Genomic DNA, 17827 nt, shown 5'->3' with positions numbered 1-17827 from the left:
AATTCTAATAGATTAATTCAAATCTTATCAAAGTAATTGAAGGGTGTGTTTTGAGACTGATTATTTGTTTCCATTTTCATTGTAGTCAAATCATGAAAACAGGAAAAACAATACCGAACCGATTAAAAAAAAAAAAAACAACAAAGAAAAACTAGAAGCTAACAAGTCATGAAAACAGAAAGATGGGCCGCAATGGCTACCACCCCAGATTCAGTTCAGTTACTAGCCATGCTCTTGAAGGTAGCAAATGCCAAAAAGACGATTGAAATCGGGGTTTTTACTGGATACTCCCTTCTCCTCACTGCTCTCTCCATTCCTGATGATGGCAAGGTCGGTTGGGTACATTGATCATCAATCTGCCTAATACAATATTCATCACAATTGAACTACTTGTGAATCAAAAACACATTTGCTGCAGATCACAGCCATAGACATTGATCGGCATACACACGAGATGGGGTTGCCTGTCATTAAAAAGGCTGGTGTTGAACACAAAATCAATTTCATTGAATCACAAGCTCTACCAGTTCTTGATAAACTCTTAGAAGATGTAAGGATTAAGCAGCCACCTGGGGTTGTGGTTGTTTTGCCTGATAGAAGAAATATGATTGATGCCTTTTTCTTTGACTGTACAGCCTGGAAATGAAGGGTGCTTCGACTTTGCTTATGTCGATTCGGACAAAGTTAATAGCAAGAACTACCATGAGAGGCTGATGAAACTGGTGAAGATTGATGGGGTGGTCGTGTGTGACAATGTGTTTCGGAGGGGATACGTTGCAATGCCTGAAGAATTGGTTAGCGGATAGAAGTGGGAACATGAAAGAAAGTGGGCAATAGAGCTTAACAATCATCTACCAATCGACTCAAATTTTATAAATTTATAATATGTTTGGTAACGATTTTAGGAAGTATTTATAATATTTTTAATACTTGAAAATTTTTATCATTTAAGTGTTAAAAGTAATAGAAGCGTTTCCTAAAATCACTGTAAAACACACTTAATAATCTCGTATTTTTAATTAAAAAATAACTTATTTATGGAAAGTAGGAAAAAATAGATGGAGGGGTAGATTTTGGATTTTAAATTACCTAAATTCTATAACAATTTTCATGTTTTTGGAAGGATTTGAAACGGCGTCATTTATTAATTGGGAAAGTTCCCACGTGTCGCCAATGCTCATATGTCGTTGGCCTTGTTGCATTCCCGTGGTGGTTGTGACAGGGGAAATGTCGATAACTCCATTGAACTGAATCTGGAAAATTGATTTCGAGTCCTGAAGCCTCCAGAGCACCTGGGTACTCTCTCTTTCGCTCATAAATGTAGATTATCATTGGCTGAATTTGCATAATTGTAAGTGGTTTTCTTCTTCTGAATTCTTATGCAACTGAAGCAATATTATTGACATTTGCAGATTTCTGATAGATCATAGAAAAGGGTTTCGTTTTTTTGTTTAATATAAGTGCACTGCTTTGGATATTTATTGAGGTTGAAGGTTGCAATCAATAGTTCAAAATTCTGATTTATAGAATAAGAACGAAACCCTAATTCTCGTTAGAGCAATGCAATTTATTTTTATCCTTCTCTCAAGATTCACCTGCAGCCATCGATCTCAATTTGATACACCCTTTGAAGTGTTTGATTTATATGTTCATTTTTCAAATTTGTACACCACACAGGTTAGTTAAAGAAAGATTGTTGTCAGATTGAGTGAAATGAGGGATATCGTTGCCCCATAACTAGGGTTTATATAGAAATGCTTGCCTGTTAATGGGCCTTTGAGATTTGATCCACACTGGCTTTTTGGGGTTGCCGTGTTGGCGTCTGGTTACCTTCTAAATGGCCTTCGTTGCTCAGGAAAGCAGTAGATTTGACGCAAAAGCATATGTATTGTCCAGAGGCACAACTAGACTTGTGTGTGATAAGGTTTTCAGGCCTTTGTTAATCAAGGGTAGAAAATGGTTCAATGGTTCTTATTGCCAATTACAAGCTTTGTGAAGATATAAGTGTATTGCATCAAAGCTATTATATAAGTCTATTGGGAATTCTGGTAAAATTTGCCTTCTTTACTAATATATTCCTGACAATGCTCCATTTCTTGAAACCCTTAGCATTTGTTGATTGTTTAAGCTCTCTGGGAATTGAATTGAATGGGACCTTCCTATTCCACTTTCCCATGTCCTGAACAAAGTGGTAAGGGGCTGTAATTTTGTTCCACAAAGAATGTGAATTTGAGTAGCGAATGATTGTTTGGCTTCATATCAAAGTAAGAACTGTGTCTTTAAAATTTTAAATTCTTAACACTGAAATTTTTACAATACCTTGAATAGCAGATCTGATACTTTGGAAGTCTGCAAATTCTTGTGTGAAGTTGTTGGGAGTAATGGAACAGTCTGGAAAGAAAAATCCTTCCAAGGGTCTCTTGCAGAGTGAGGAGCTGTATCAGGTACTGTTCGGTCCTTTTTTGTATTTTCTACTGTTTTATCTTTGTGCTGTTTGAATGCTCAGCTTAAGGCTTTAAAAATATGGCAGTATATTCTGGAGACTAGCGTGTACCCACGTGAACCCAAGCCTCTCAAGGAGCTCAGAGATATTACTGCAACTCATCCAAAGTGAATTGTTCCCCTTTTTCTCCCCTCTTTTCTTTCCTGCAAATGCTTAAATGACTTCATTTGTGATAGAGAAAACAGATAGGCTCATTCAAATTTTGGAAATATAAAACAATTTAAATTTTGTAACATCTTATTTACTTATACAATTTCAAGATGATAGATGGCCACATATATGGACCTCAATGTGGCTTTAAGATATGTTAGGAAGACTTAAGAAAATTTAATATGGCTCTGCATCCAGATTCCAGAAGAGTAAACTAGTTTGTTATTTTCCAGAGCCATGATGGCCACTGCCCCAGATGCAGGTCAGTTAATGGACATGCTCTTGAAGCTGGTTAATGCAAAAAAGACAATTGAAATTGGAGTTTTCACTGGTTACTCTCTTCTCCTCACTGCTCTTTCCATTCCTGATGATGGCAAGGTTCGGTTTGTTTGTATGTTCATTATCAAAATATCTAATATATGTCATGGTGAACAACTTATTGCTTAAAAATACGTTACTGCAGATCACAGCCATTGATGTAGATCGACAGGCATATGAGATGGGGTTGCCGGTTATTAGAAAAGCTGGCGTTGAACACAAAATCAACTTCATTGAGTCGCAAGCTCTACCAGTTCTTGATAAACTCTTAGAAGAAGTACTCTTCCTTTCTCATCATTCTACATTTTATCGGCTTCATCTCAAGGCTTGTTATGATGAATGAGAATTTTACTAATCTTTTCCGTTTCTTTTGGGGTTATGTTGTAGCATGAAAATGAAGGGATCTTTGACTTTGCCTTTGTTGATGCTGACAAAGTTAACTATAAAAACTACCATGAGAGGCTGATGAAACTGTTGAAGATGGGCGGGATAGTTGTGTACGATAATACTCTTCGGGATGGAACAGTTGCAATGCCCGAAGAGTTAGTTGCAGAGAATCTGAGAGGGAATAGGCGGTTGACCATCGAGCTTAACAATTTTCTAGCAGCTGATCCTCGCGTTCAAATTTGCCTTGCTCCATTGGGCGATGGCATCACAATCTGCAGGCGGGTCTGCTGATAAATGCTTATTAAGGTTTCACAAACTATACTTCCTACCATTGTTTCGGATTCTGAAATAATAGCATCAAACTTTGGAGTTGTTGGATCATATCTATGGTTGTGAAACTCGGAAAGCAGAAACTCATATGTTCGATGCAATTCCACACCAAAAGAGTGTGACTGACTCTGGAAAAAAGTTCAAATGTATTAGATTACATTTTCAATCCTACTCTACCCTGTTCAAATTTTCTTGCTGGAGAAAGAGTCATTGAAATTCACTGCTCATAAAATAATCATATATATAGAAAACAAGTTCATAAAAGGAGACCCAACTGTTTGACCAAATATGATTTAAAGCCCGTTTGGTAGTGATTTTAAGAAGCGTTTCTAACATTTCAAATATTTGAAAATTTTTATCATTCAAATGTTAAAAATGTTAAAAACGTTTTCTAAAATTACTATCAAACACACTCTTAGTGATATAGACATGGAATTTTAGAGATTTAAAACTTAGGATAATTTTATAGAAGACAAATTTTTGAATCAAAATATTTGTGATGTATTGTTTGGTCATCCATGATGAGAGCTCTGTTGTCTATGATTTGGAAAGAGACTTTTAATTTTTTTTAAATCAAATATTAGTGGTGTATTGTTAATTTGGTCATCAATGATGATAGCTTTATTATTGTCCATAATTTGGAAAGTGACTTTTAATTTTTTTTTTTTAAATCAAATATTAGTGGTGAAATTGTTTGGTCAATTAATAATTGAAGTGCTCTATTGTCCATGAGTTGGAAAGAGACTTCAAAATTAACTAAAGAAGTAATACTTATTTGCCCACTAATTCTTACTAGCAATTGCTCAAGAAGAAGAATTGAGAGAATTATCAGAGAATGATACGTGCATGACAGCTTCAGCTTTTTGTGTTGTTGGGCCATTATTATTATGCCTACATTATTGTCAAGCACCAATGATGGGTGATTTAAGAGAAAGGTAAAATACTGGTGGAACTCTTCATGATTGAAAATATTTATCTTATTTTAGAGTTTATTTAGTAATGATTTTAAGAAGTACTTCTAATTTTTTTAATATTTAAAAATTTGTGTCTTTCGCAGTATTAGAAATGTTAAAAATACTTCTTAAAATCACTTTTAAACGCTATTTTATTATAATGAGTTTATTGGTTAAAAAATTGATTAAGCTCGTGAGAAGCCGTCAAGGACTCAAAATTACAACCTATGTACAACTTTCTCTATAGTTCATCTTTGCAACAATTGATAGAAGTTCGTAGTTTCTTCAAATCTCAAATATGTACTTTATATTAACTGTTAACAAAAACTTCTTTTTAGGGAAATTTGAGGTTCTAATGACTTGAACATCAATTTGTTAAGTATAATCGGTGCTAAACCTTATTTCAAATTAGCTTTTAATTGATCGTTGAACTATAAATACAATAAGTGGCATATACATTTAACTTGTTAATTACAATCGGTGTTACAACTTAATTTTGATTTGACTTTTATACTTGTGATTTAATTTATTTATTATGGTTACTGTTTGTATTTAATTTTGAGTTGACATCTAGATTTAAGATTTTGCATCAACTAATTATATATCCCAATTCTATTGTTTAATTTGTTGATTATGATAGGTGTTACTACTTAATTTCAACTTTATTTTTGTATCAAGTAGCTATATATCTCAATTTTGCATTCGTTGACTTTGCTACACCGATGGATTCATCGTTAAAATCAAGGGCAAAAAAAATCTAGTATAAGATCTCAAAATTGTGTTGTAGACTCGGCCAATGCTTTGAATCTCAATTTGTTGATGCCGACAAGTTCGGTCTTCATAAGAAGTATCATGGGAGGCTGATGAAGGATAGTATATATAGTATATGATAATAACACACTGTGGGAGAGATGGTATCACCTTACCTCACATTCAAATAATTGGGCGATGGTATCATCATCCTCTTCCTCTAAATTTTCTCAGAATCATTAATTTGGCAACTCTCTTTTTCTTTGAAACCAAACAGGGATGCAAGCATGATATAAACTAGCCTGTATGCTATCAATAAACAACATAATTTGTAGTTGACTGGAAAAAGGATTAGTTCAAAGTTATTGCTCAAGCAATCATTTAAAAAATATATTTGAGATTATAATACTTTTGGATTTCTTCTTGCTTATCTTCTTATTTTTTTTTTTGGTTTTTTTTAATAAAAAATAATTAAAAGATGTTATTTGAAAATGCTTAGATTTTTGTTCTTAAGAACAAAAAATAATAAATGATTTGTGTTTTCTTATTTTTTATTTATTTTGAAAAACAGAAAATCATTCTTGAAAACAGTCGTCAAATGCATCCTAAAATTCCTCATCATATTTGAATTATAGCTAATTTTTATTTTGTTTGACGTGTATCATTTGGTATATTTGCCAAGAGGATTTCCATATTTGGTGACGATGGTGATTATAATATATATATATATATTTGAGGTGGGTGGAGACTTAGATGTCATTATCTTTCCGGATATTATATTAAAATTAAAATGGGAATACTAAGTCAGTGGTCTTGTAAATTACTGTCAATAGGGTTTTTTCTTTATATCTATAACAATTTAAATTAAAATTTGATTCTTTTCTAAAATTTAAATAAATTAATAAAGAAATGTAAGGTTATGGTTGGTTTGAAAGTAGTAAAGAAAGAAAAAAAGAAAAATGATTTTTTCGTATTGGATTGTTCTATAAAAAATAATAATATATAATTAAGATTAATTAAAATTTTATATATTTTTAAATTATTTAATTTTTATATCGGAAAGAGAAAATAAGTAAAATGAGTTTGAAGTAATATATAAAAATAATTTATTGATTTTAAATCTATTTTTATTTTTTTTTATTTCATTTTTCCTTTTTTTTTTTTTTTTTTGTATTTTTTAAGAACCAAATATAACGCTCATTAGTTATATTTAAATATGCCCATAAGTTACCTTTAATTTTCAAATATTAATTTCAACTTTAATGCAAATATAGATTAGAATAGACGTTTTTTTCCCCCTTTTTTTTCTCTGTTTTTAAATAAAAACCATCCAAGTATTCATAACAGACAACTTTATTTTCAAATAAATTCTCAAAAAATTATTTTTTCCCAAAAAATTTCAAACTATTTTTAAGAGTCCTTTGGGCTCGAAAGGATCCCCAAGATTACATGTTTCTGACATTGGAAACATCGGGAAAAGGACTTGCTTTGTATTCTACAAGGTAATTTCTTTTTCTTTGCTTCGTGAACATCGCTGGATGCGGATTGTGGCCGTCATCCAAGATCTTCTCCTAATCTTTAAATATTGTCACTTCATTTTCTGAAATGGATTTTTGTTTACTCCTTAGATCGTTGCTAGACTATGATTGAGACCCCGATCTAAGAAAGCGATGCTATATATGCATAAATTCAACAACTTCTTTAAATTTCTGAGCGGAGAAGTCTGAGCCCCAGATCCGCATTCTCATATTTTCACTCTAGCCCGCCTGTGTACTCTCCCTTTCTGTCTGAACTAATATTGTTCATGATCATCTGGGTTTTTCTTGACATTAATCTGGAGATTTTAGATACAGATAGTAATGGATTTTGTAGGGTTTGATGGTGGATTCTTGGCTTGTGGGTGCAGTCAGTTGTTCAAGTTTTATAAATAAAGAGCCCTTATTCTCTTTAGAGAAATGCAATTTATATGTATTCTACTCAAGATTCATCTGCAGCCATGCATATGTTTTATATATGTGTTCTTCAAATTTCTTTTTTTAGTTTGTATTGAAAAATTTAAGAATTTTTTGTTCAATGGCTTAGAGGAGCAGATTGGCTTTAGGAATCTCTGAATTGTTGGGTGACGCTAGCTGTTGGAGAGTAATGGGAGAGTCTGCAAAGAAGACTACGCTTTACAAGGGTTTACTGAAGAACGAGGAGCTGTATCAGGTACCAGGGCCCAGGCACAGCTAGCCCAGTCCTCTTCATACTCTCTAATGCCTATTATGTTTATTTGAATTCTCAGCTGTTTCATGCTTTTACGAATAAATATATATATGGCAGTATATCCTGGAGACTAGCGTCTACCCGCGTGAGCCCGAGCCTCTTAAGGAGCTTAGGGATGCTACCGCAGCCCACCCCAGGTGCTTATATGTAGCTTCATCATCCTTGCTAGCAATTGCTCAAGAAGAAGACCGGAGAGAATTATTTGAGAATGATATACACATAACTGGCTTTTTGTTTTGCAGGGCCATTATCGCTACTGCCCCAGACGCAGGTCAGTCAATAGACATGCTGTTGAAGCTTGTTAATGCAAAGAAGACAATTGAAATCGGAGTCTTCACCGGATACTCTCTTCTCCTCACTGCTCTTTCTATTCCCGATGATGGCAAGGTCTAAACCATATCTTTGAATAGAAGTTATAAAATATTTTTAAAATTTATATCTTATTGTATTTAGATTTTATACGGAAATGTAATAATTAAAATATCTCCATAAATATTCTAGTTTATGAGAAGGAAATGGGTTGATGAGAACTATACACGATGAATAAAGATATAAGAAATAACGGGAGACACCCATCTAAGTAAAAATGTTGATGAAGGTCTCATGGTTTAAGGTGGAGATCGATACAAAGAGTAAAGAAGCATGAACTTGTGGAGGTAGATTTATATAATTGATCAAACCACCTTAAAATCTCGTGTATCTTTATGCATAGATTACTTCAATTTTGTATTTTTTCATAGAAATGTTAGCATTGATGCTTCCACTGACAACAGTTGATTGCTAATCATGCCTTACAAATACATTACTGCAGATTATAGCCATTGATGTGGATAGAAAGAACTATGAGATAGGGCTGCCTATTATCAAAAGAGCGGGTGTTGAACACAAAATCAACTTCATTGAATCTCAAGCTCTGCCAGTTCTTGATAAACTCTTAGAAGATGTAAGGATATATCAGTTAACTTTTCATTCATCAGAACTCATTTTCTTCTGCTTGGGCTAATGAGAATTCATTTGACCCATATGTTGTAGCATGAAAACGAAGGGAGTTTGGACTTCGCATTCGTTGATGCTGACAAGGGGAATTATAAGAACTACCATGAGAGGCTGATGAAGCTGTTGAAGGTTGGTGGGTTGGTGGTCTACGATAATACTCTCTGGTATGGAACAGTTGCTTTGCCTGAAGACTTGGTTGAAGAGCTGGTTGATGGGGAGTACAAGAAAGAGATGAGGAAGCATATAATGGAGCTTAACAAGTATCTGGCAACTGACTCTCGCGTTCAAATATGCGTAGCTCCATTGGGCGATGGCATCACCATCTGCAGGCGCATCTACTGAAATTCTGCTTTGAGTTGTTCCATCTCTGATAGTACTGAACATGCACGTTAGAATCCCATGATAAAGAAACCCTTTCAGTAATGGTGGAAAATAAAAGTTGAAGCTAGTCTCGGAATAAGGATGTGGGAAAGTCCTTTCTTATATCTTCATTAAGAAATCATTGGTTGGAGCCTTTCCTTCTTAAAGATTTTTGTGTGGATGAAGTCATTAAACTTCTATATTTTGATAAAAGACAAGTTTCCTGCAGACCGATTCCATGTTCACAACCAAACCTTAACTTGAACCCCCAAACCTTTAGTCAGACTCCACTATCTAGTATGGTTGTCATATCCTAAGTCGGGTGATATCATCTAAACCATGATTTGCTCTCCAAGATTAACACTAACAATTTAATTTATAAGAAAAATATATGAAACAAAACCGTTTTAAGATACAATATGAAAAGTTTAATACGGTTTTAAAAGTTTTTGCCGGAAACAACTTGTTTTTAAATTTCAGATAATTTGTTTTTATTATTTTTTGTAAACTTATTACTTATTTCTTAAAATTTTGACTAAATAAAAAAAAGTAAAAATATTTATCTTTTTCTAAATTGTTAAAAGTAATTAATTTATTTTCTTATTTCTTAATACTTAATAAAAATAAATCGTTCAAAATACAAACAACTTAATATTTAAACGTTACTAAACACACTATTTAGTTTTACGTTATATTTAGAATCAATTAAAAACATTCAACATTACCATTCCCTTAAGGATACGAAGTAAACAGATATCATGTAAAAAATAACAAATAATACATAAAGTAACGATATATTGTATATGGTATAAACAATGAGACTTGAATTGCATAGATAGTGATTTTTGAAAACATGTCAAAAAAGCATACTTTCATAGGTAAGGAAACTATACATGCAAAATAAAATTGTGGCTTTCCTATGGAACGTTAACCCAAAGCCAAAGTCCTCTAAACCAATCATAAGCTTAGTATAGGTAATCATCGAAATTGATTTATTTTATATGCTAATTCTTGAAAAAAAAAAAAACTAAAAAATATTAAAAATTTATATATTTTTAATTATTTTTTATTTATAAAAGAAGAAGAAGAGAAGTTAAATAAGTTTATAAAAATAATTTATTAATTATAAATCCAAATTTTATTTTCATTTATTTTTATTTTCTCTATTTTTCTATTTAATCTCCCTTAAATTTTTCTCAAAACTAAACATAGAGATTATATTTATTTATTTAAATATATATTTATATAATTTGAAAAATGTAAATATTTAAAAACAATTTGAATTTTAAAGAAAATAACAAATAGACGAAAAATATAATAAAATTTATAAACACCTATAGTCCACGCTCATTTTCTAAAAACTAAAAGGAAAAAGAGCAACATATTAAAAAAATGATTTTTCATAATTGAATATTATGAAAAAGGTAAGGAAAAAATTTACCAAGAAAAAAAGAAAGAAAAATATTAAAAGATGTTTCTCTTTATTTAATTTTTAAGATTTTGGAAAATGTAATCCTCACTTATTTAATATTTTCATGAACAAGGAGATAAGAAAAAAATTTATAATTTTTTTTTATCTTTTTTTTTCAAACTTAGGGCATATTTGATAATTATTTTTGATAATAATTTTATGTTTTTTAAAATAAAATTTATTTTAGTTGACAACTAAAAGACATATTGGATAAAAAAAAAAACTATTTTTTATTTTTAAGAACAAAAAATAGAATATTTTTAGATAATATCTTTTCGTTGTTTTATATTGGTTTAATTTATTTTTTAAGGGATATTTTAGAAAATAATTATATAAATATGTAGAATAATTAAAAATAACATTCTATATAAAATTTATTTTGATAATATATTTAAAATATTAAAAATAAATTAAAAACATATTAGGTTCCAAATAAACTTTCGTTGTAATTAGAGAACAATTTTCAAAAATAATATTTGAAAACTATATTTCAAAAATATTTTAAAAACTGTTTTTCAGAATTATTTTTTAAAATGGTTACCATGCGGTATAACTTTAACTGCTAAATTGTATATGAATTTAAAATTATACATTTTTTCTCAAATGAGGCCTTTAACCAAACGGCCCCATATTTGTTAGTCGGGGATCCACACTCCAGAAGCCTCACGTGCCGCGCACGTGCGGCCAAGCCCTCGCTCTATATGAGGCGCATCTCCCCCAATTTCCCTCTCAACATTTCCCGCCTCTCTTCCATTTCCCGCTCTTCCGAAACCCTAACCACCGGCTAATGGGCCTCAAACAACAAGCCGCCGATCCTGCCGCCGACCCCAAGAAGCGGCGACGCGTCGGCTTCTCCAATATCGGTGAGTCCATTTCGAATTCTCCATATGCCCATCTTGTGTTTTCGAAGAAGTTTCATATTCTGCTAGCTCCAGCTCCTTTGTAATTTTTTTTCTCTTCTGATTTTTAAAAATTGTGATGCAGATGCCGGGGTTGAAGCTAAGGACTGCATCAAAATTTTTCTGGGTATGATTAGTTTATGTGTTTTGTAAAGAAGAATGTGTGATTGGTTTGTTGGTGGTAGGTGGGTTGTAAGTCATGATTAGTTTATTTTTCCGTTTGATTTTTGATTCTTTTGGCATTTGACCCATTCTGCTGGCGCTGGAAAGTTGGAATGTTGAGCTAATTTTATGAAACTTATGTTCCCCAACTGTCAAATTTGTTAATTTGCTTCAACTCTTAACAGTAAGAGCAAATGGGTTGTCTCTAGTTGAATTGGTTTTTTTTTTTTCCCCCTTCAATTTGGGGCTGTTGGTGGTTGGTATGGGCCCAAGTTTATGCCTGGGTTTCAAGTGTTTTGATTGTTGTTCACAAGGTAGCTGCAATGACTGAAGTCCTTGGAAAATTGTCATATATTTGAAATTTATCTTTGGTAGTTATTTAGTTCAAAAGATTGGTTCACTGTATCCCAGTAATTTATGCTACTGCTGAATGTGCTTAACCTCGATACTCTAAATTTCAGTATGTTGTGTATGGGCATATGCTATTGCGCCTGTCCATTGTCATAGTTCTCTATCACTTCATTTAGGACGAGGAATGTCCTTTTCAGTATGGTATATTGCTTGCTTGTTGGTATTGCAGTTTCTAGAAAAGATGAAGTCGGTGCATCAGACAGTTTCTGTATTGATCCAGTTGATTTGAATAGCTTTTTTGAAGAAGATGGCAAAATTTATGGTTACCAAGGGTTGAAGGTAACATATGTACATTGATTAAGGCTCTGATATTAATGTTTTTATTCTTTGGCATCTATCATTTGAAATTAGGTTGCCTACAAGGTTTAGTAATCAGTAGTGGTCTTTAAAAAGGAAAAATACCCTGCTTGCTTTTTTCATTTACTTTTTGCGTTAATGGTTTTTACTTTTATTTTTCCTTTTTTGCCAGGCAGGGGAATTATTGCTGCATGCTACAGTCTATTTATTTCGTATAGATGACATAAATTGGCTGGGTGGATCTGCTTTGTTCTTTTTAATGCAGTTGTGAAAGAGAGAAAGCAAATACCCTAGACCTAATGATTGGATATAGATGATCAATTTAGCTGGAATACACATACATCATCATCATTTTTATTATTATTTTCTTTTTAAATAATAAGATCTTTAGATAAACAATTAGGTAGCTATGTATTGGACTTCTAACGATAAGAGAAGAGATTTTTCCCCTTGTTAGTGGCATGCATAATCACTTATTGAACAGTGTTATGGACATTTTTATTGTCCTATCTTATAGTTTGCTTGCATTACTACTCATGGGGTAATTATTTCTAATCAAATATCTTATTTTTACAATTGAAATGGAATGATTTTTTAAACTTTCTTATGGCTGTTTAATGCATTTCTTGCAGATCACCGTCTGGATTAACAGCATTTCATTTCATTCATATGCTGATATTACATTTCAGAGCACATCTGATGTAAGTATTGAAATTCAGTAGCCTATTCGAAGGGTAGATATTGTGTATCTTTTATCTTTTATTACGCATTTCAAGAATTTTGAGATATTTTGCTTTTTAAACTTGAGTAGGCATGTGGCTCCATTTCTTCCAATGAAATTCTGATGGCCATATTGTTGTTCATTATCACAGGGAGGCAAAGGGATCACAGATCTGAAATCTGCTCTTCAGGTACTCATTGACCATCCATGTTAAACTATCTTATCACGACCTGTGTTCATACGTCTTGATCATCAAGTCATTTCCCACAGACAATTTTTGCTGAGACACTTGTTGAGACAAAAGATGACTTCCTTCAAACTTTTTCAACAGAGCGTCATTATATCAGGTATGCTCCATCTATATCTATTTTTCTAGCCTTATAAGGGCTTCCTGCTCTTTAAAACATCAAGGTTTTGTAGGTTTATCTTCTCTTGTTTCTATACTTGTAATGTGTTGCTTCTCCCTTTTTTTTTTTTTTTTTTTTTCTTTTTTGCTTTATTTTCTTAGATCCATGGTATCAAACGGGGAGATATTGCAGCACAAAGCCTCAATTGGGCACAGCAGCAATTCTGGCAGAGCAGAGGATTCTGATCTGGAGGTGTGCTTTAATTTCCTGATTCATGGCTTCCTATTACAATTAACATGATAACACCTCTCTTGCAATTGATGGATATAGGTCATATGCCCAAATTGTGGATACCTGGTTGCCAAATATTTGCAATTAACTTCTTTCATTTTGAATATTTGTGCTCCTCATACCTATAAAAAAAATAAAAATATTTGTGCTCCTCATCATAAAGTAGAGCAATGTTTTAAAAGGCTATTGAGCATCAAGGTGAGGCCATGCGAATCAGCCTTGAGGCTATAGCCTCATTAGAGGGTAAGCAAGGCTTATAGCCTTACTTGATTGAGGCTTATAGCCTCGAGATTATAGTCTCGAGGCTATTGAGGCTTAAGCCCTCAAATATTCAAAAGGTTTTAAGGGGTTTAGGGCCATTGGCTTTTGGTATACATTTGTTAAGAGGTTTAAGGCTTAGGATTTATTGTTTGTAATGACTTGTGCTTTTATGGGTTTTGGTATAGATTTATAAGTTTTGTCTTGCATCCAAGATTAGGGTTAAAACCTTTTAAAAAATAAGGGCTTAGTTGACTATCAATTAACCCCTTAAATGAAAATGAAAGAAAGAGATTGGGAAGAAGAAATAAAAGAATCATTGGTCACTGTAGTGATTGAGCTTATATATAATAATTATCTTATTATTGATGGATAAAGAAAAAAAAAAATCACTATAATTATTAGATGAAGAAAAAAATGAATTGACATTAACATTGATGAAGAGGATAATGAAGCAAGTAGATATAATTTGTTAGAAGAACCTACTAGTGATCGTGATGGTAGTTTTGAAGATTATTTGATAAATGCAAGAGAGAGTTGGATTTTAAAAGAGACAAATTAAATTAGAAGCTATCGAAAATGACATACAATTAATTTGATTATTATATATTGTATGGTTTTCTTATTATTTAATTTTTATGTGATTTTATTAATATTTTTTTGACTTTAAAGATTTTTTTTTAATTCTTATTATTAAAGTTAGGCTTATGCCTTGTTCCACCTTGAGGCTTATGCTCCACCTCAAGGCTTACACTTCGCCTAATTTGGGCGAAACGCCTCAAGACCATCTTTAGCCTTTTAAAACATTGAAGTAAAGAACTATGTTTTCATGAAAAACCAGATTCATCCTTGTAGAAAGCAGAGTGCTTTCTATACAATCATTTTTCCGTAGATTTTGCAGTATCATGCTTGTTATCACTGACCAGTCGAATTGGGCAGTGTACTGCAGTTGGGTGCTGTACTTATTTCATGGGAAAAGAAGCTTTCGGTGATTGGGACTCTCACGCATTCCTTTCCTTTTTCTAGGGAAGAGATTGGACCACCCACTCCCTCTTTTTATTATTGTGTGCTCTCATTTTATTGGAGAAAGCCTAGTTAGTGATATAGAAAAATAATTAAAGAGGAGTCACGCCAAACATTGTCTTACCTTTTGTATCTTTGGTTTGAGATAGACATGTTACGCCTTTCTAAAAGTATGCTATTTTTCTCCCTTACCTCAATTTATGTCGATATTTTTAAAAGCTAAAGGTGGTCTTAAGGTGTTTTGTGCAAATGGGCGAGGTTAAACAAGGCGTAAGTTCCAACTTAAACAAATAAATAAATGAATATTAAAAATTCAAAAAAAAATGAGAAAAGATAAGTAATAAAATCACATGAAAATTGAATAATAAAAAAACCCTACAATTCATAATAACAACATGAATGGTTTGTTATTGTTAGTTTCTAATTTAGTTCCTTTTTCTCTCTTCTAAAATTTTGATTCTTTCATTGGTTTATCAAATAATCCTAAGCCCTACTATCATTATCAGTGATAGGATCCTTTAAGGAATTATAATCATATCTAGCTGTTGTATTATTCTCCTTATCAGTATTAATGTCCACCAATTCTTCTTCTTCATCCATGAATTGTCATGGTATCTTTCTTATCTATCAATAATGTGATAATAATGATTATATATGAGCTCAGCATCTAGAGCAGCCAACAAATCCCATAGTTCTTCTCAATCACCCATTTTTTCCTTCCATTTGAAGTTAACGAAGAACTTATTTTTGTGAAAAATTTTACCCAAGTCTTTGACCTAAGACAAAACTTGTAAAATTTATATCAAAAGTCCACATAAGCATAGAACTCATTAAAAGCCATTGAATATTGACATTTAAGCCATTTATAAAATATATACCAAAAACCCACAATGGCCCCAAACTTGTTAAAACCCTTTGAAAATTTGAGGCTTAAGCCCCAATAGCCTTGAGGCTATGGTAAGCCTCAACAGGCTGAGGCTTAAGCCTCAAGATGAATTTGCAGAACCTCAACTTGAGGCAATCGTGTTTTAAAGGCTTAAGCCCCGATAGCCTTGAGGCTATAGTAAGCCTCAACAGGCTGAGGCTTAAGCCTCAATTACCTTAAATGAGGTTATAGCGTCAAGATGAATTTGCAGAACCTCAACTTGAGGCAATCACCTTTTAAAACATGGACTTGTGCTTTTTCAGGATATATATCTATTTTATTGATTCCCATCATTGATGGGCTCTTGTTCCACTGGACCAGGTTATTCGCATGGTTATGGGCAACATGGCTGCTGGACACCTTTACAGTCGGTTGATACCTCTGGTTCTTCTCCTTGTTGATGGTGACTCTTTTACCCTCCTTGGCTTTTTAGGCCATTTTATATTGTATTTTGTTGTGGCCACTTAAAGGTATAATTTAGATTTTTAACTTGTCCGGTTTTCTAAATTAGGTAGCAATCCTATTGATATTGATGATCCAAGATGGGAGATCTACCTCCTGGTTCAGAAGAAAGCTGTTGGGGAGGAGGATTTCCATTATATATTGCTTGGTTTTACTGCTGTTTATCGTTTCTACCATTACCCTGATAGTTCCCGCCTGCGAATCAGTCAGGTTCACTCTCTTTTACTCATTATATCAGCAGTGGGTTAGACAGGCTGAAGAGAATCCAATTTGTTGCTTTCATGGAAGTACCTTACAAATTTGATTGCTTATGCAAATTTACATTTCTTGGCTATTTTTTTTAAACATTTTTATGAAAGATTGTGTTTATGGCAGATACTTGTATTGCCTCCTTACCAGCACAAAGGTTATGGTCATAACCTTCTGGAGGTGCTCTACAGTGTTGCAATATCTGAAGATGTTCATGACTTGACGGTTGAAGAGCCACTGGATTACTTCCAACACGTGCGCACCTGTGTTGACACACCTCGCCTGCTTGGTTTTGATCCAATTCAGCCTGCAGTTAATTCAGTTGTTTCACATCTAAAGGAAACCAGGCTATCAAAGAAATCCCACACTTCTCGGCTTTTGCCACCCTTAACTGCAGTTGAGGAGGTCCAGAAGGGTTTGAAAATAAACAAGAAACACTTTCTCCACTGTTGGGAGGTTCTCATCTATCTTGGCCTGGAACCAATTGAGAAGTACATGGAAAATTACACAACCTTCATTTCAGATCGCATAAAGTCTGATATCATAGGGAAGGATTCGGAAACTTCTGGGAAGCGGGTGATTGAAGTCCCAAGTGACTATGATCAGGGAATGTCTTTTGTAATGTTCAGGTCGCAGGATGGAGAAGCTACTACTGTTGAGATGGATGAAAGTCAAACCAATCAAGAGGAGCAGCTGCAGAAGTTGGTCAATGAAAGATTGGAAGAGATCAAGTTGGTTGCACGGAAATTATCTCCGCGTCAGACATGAAGACTTCATCAGCCATTTCAGTGATCTCTTAGTGTGAGATATATGCATCTGCCAAAAGATGCGATTTCTCAATGTCCTGGTCATGCAATAGGTTGGGATGAACTGAGGCATGTATGTAAATTATTTGAGTTTCATTTGCACTTTATATTAAGTTGCTTACGACATTGATAGGTCACCCAACATCAATATGAATATCTGAAACTTCAAACAAGCTACTGTTCTGTCACTCTTTCTTCTTCCTTTTTCCCACCCAGCTATTAATTGACGTCTACTAAGTATTTACCATAGAAACAGAGGTCATAGGGTGGTTTTGGAACTTCTTTTACAGCAAGTTCCACATTGCCCTTAATGACCTCCACAGACCCAGTCAGTGAACTTGTCTTCCACCTTCATTTGCAAGCCTTCTTCTATCTGTTATGTAAAGTTAGATTCTCTAAATGAGAGAATACGTTTGATTCTGCCATTAGAAAAGGGAAAGGGAAGCTAGATGCGCCCACAAAATTGCTTTGACTTTGGTACCCTACCCCTACT

General features: G+C 33.3%; 4 protein-coding genes across 12 annotated transcripts; all 4 read left to right on the top strand.

Moving 5' to 3' along the window:
• The first annotated feature begins 131 nt into the window (after positions 1–131).
• Positions 132–806, top strand: LOC117924816 (probable caffeoyl-CoA O-methyltransferase At4g26220). The gene is made up of 3 exons (XM_034843524.1): positions 132–330; positions 419–550; positions 636–806. The coding sequence occupies exons 1-3, from the start codon at positions 169–171 to the stop codon at positions 804–806; spliced, it is 465 nt and encodes a 154-aa protein (XP_034699415.1). The 5' UTR covers positions 132–168.
• Positions 807–1174: 368 nt separating this feature from the next.
• Positions 1175–3888, top strand: LOC117924540 (probable caffeoyl-CoA O-methyltransferase At4g26220). 5 transcript variants are annotated; one of them, XM_034843182.1, is made up of 7 exons: positions 1175–1296; positions 2332–2444; positions 2531–2610; positions 2887–3031; positions 3117–3248; positions 3359–3695; positions 3748–3888. In XM_034843182.1, exons 2-6 carry the CDS (start codon positions 2382–2384, stop codon positions 3647–3649), a joined length of 711 nt encoding a protein of 236 aa, XP_034699073.1. In that variant the 5' UTR covers positions 1175–1296; positions 2332–2381; the 3' UTR covers positions 3650–3695; positions 3748–3888. The 5 variants fall into 5 exon arrangements, with proteins under 5 accessions (XP_034699073.1, XP_034699070.1, XP_034699072.1 ...); XM_034843179.1 differs by having other exon boundaries at positions 3359–3884; XM_034843181.1 differs by having other exon boundaries at positions 2329–2444; positions 3359–3884.
• A 2911-nt stretch (positions 3889–6799) lies between these two features.
• Positions 6800–9240, top strand: LOC117924905 (probable caffeoyl-CoA O-methyltransferase At4g26220). 5 transcript variants are annotated; one of them, XM_034843637.1, is made up of 6 exons: positions 6800–6893; positions 7482–7599; positions 7714–7793; positions 7899–8043; positions 8468–8599; positions 8689–9240. In XM_034843637.1, exons 1-6 carry the CDS (start codon positions 6841–6843, stop codon positions 8992–8994), a joined length of 834 nt encoding a protein of 277 aa, XP_034699528.1. In that variant the 5' UTR covers positions 6800–6840; the 3' UTR covers positions 8995–9240. The 5 variants fall into 5 exon arrangements, with proteins under 5 accessions (XP_034699528.1, XP_034699530.1, XP_034699531.1 ...); XM_034843639.1 differs by having other exon boundaries at positions 6817–6893; positions 7474–7599; XM_034843640.1 differs by lacking the exon at positions 6800–6893 and adding an exon at positions 6954–7161.
• A 1970-nt stretch (positions 9241–11210) lies between these two features.
• On the top strand, positions 11211–17522 carry LOC117925142 (histone acetyltransferase type B catalytic subunit). The gene is made up of 10 exons (XM_034844031.1): positions 11211–11346; positions 11468–11509; positions 12125–12234; positions 12885–12953; positions 13125–13163; positions 13244–13320; positions 13482–13572; positions 16139–16220; positions 16329–16489; positions 16655–17522. Exons 1-10 carry the CDS (start codon positions 11271–11273, stop codon positions 17294–17296), a joined length of 1389 nt encoding a protein of 462 aa, XP_034699922.1. The 5' UTR covers positions 11211–11270; the 3' UTR covers positions 17297–17522.
• Positions 17523–17827: the final 305 nt, after the last annotated feature.

This window comes from Vitis riparia, chromosome 11, assembly GCF_004353265.1.
Source record: "Vitis riparia cultivar Riparia Gloire de Montpellier isolate 1030 chromosome 11, EGFV_Vit.rip_1.0, whole genome shotgun sequence".
Classification (NCBI taxonomy): domain Eukaryota; kingdom Viridiplantae; phylum Streptophyta; class Magnoliopsida; order Vitales; family Vitaceae; genus Vitis; species Vitis riparia.
The sequence above is the reverse complement of the archived record's forward strand: the minus strand, read 5'-3'. Positions and strand labels throughout refer to the sequence as shown.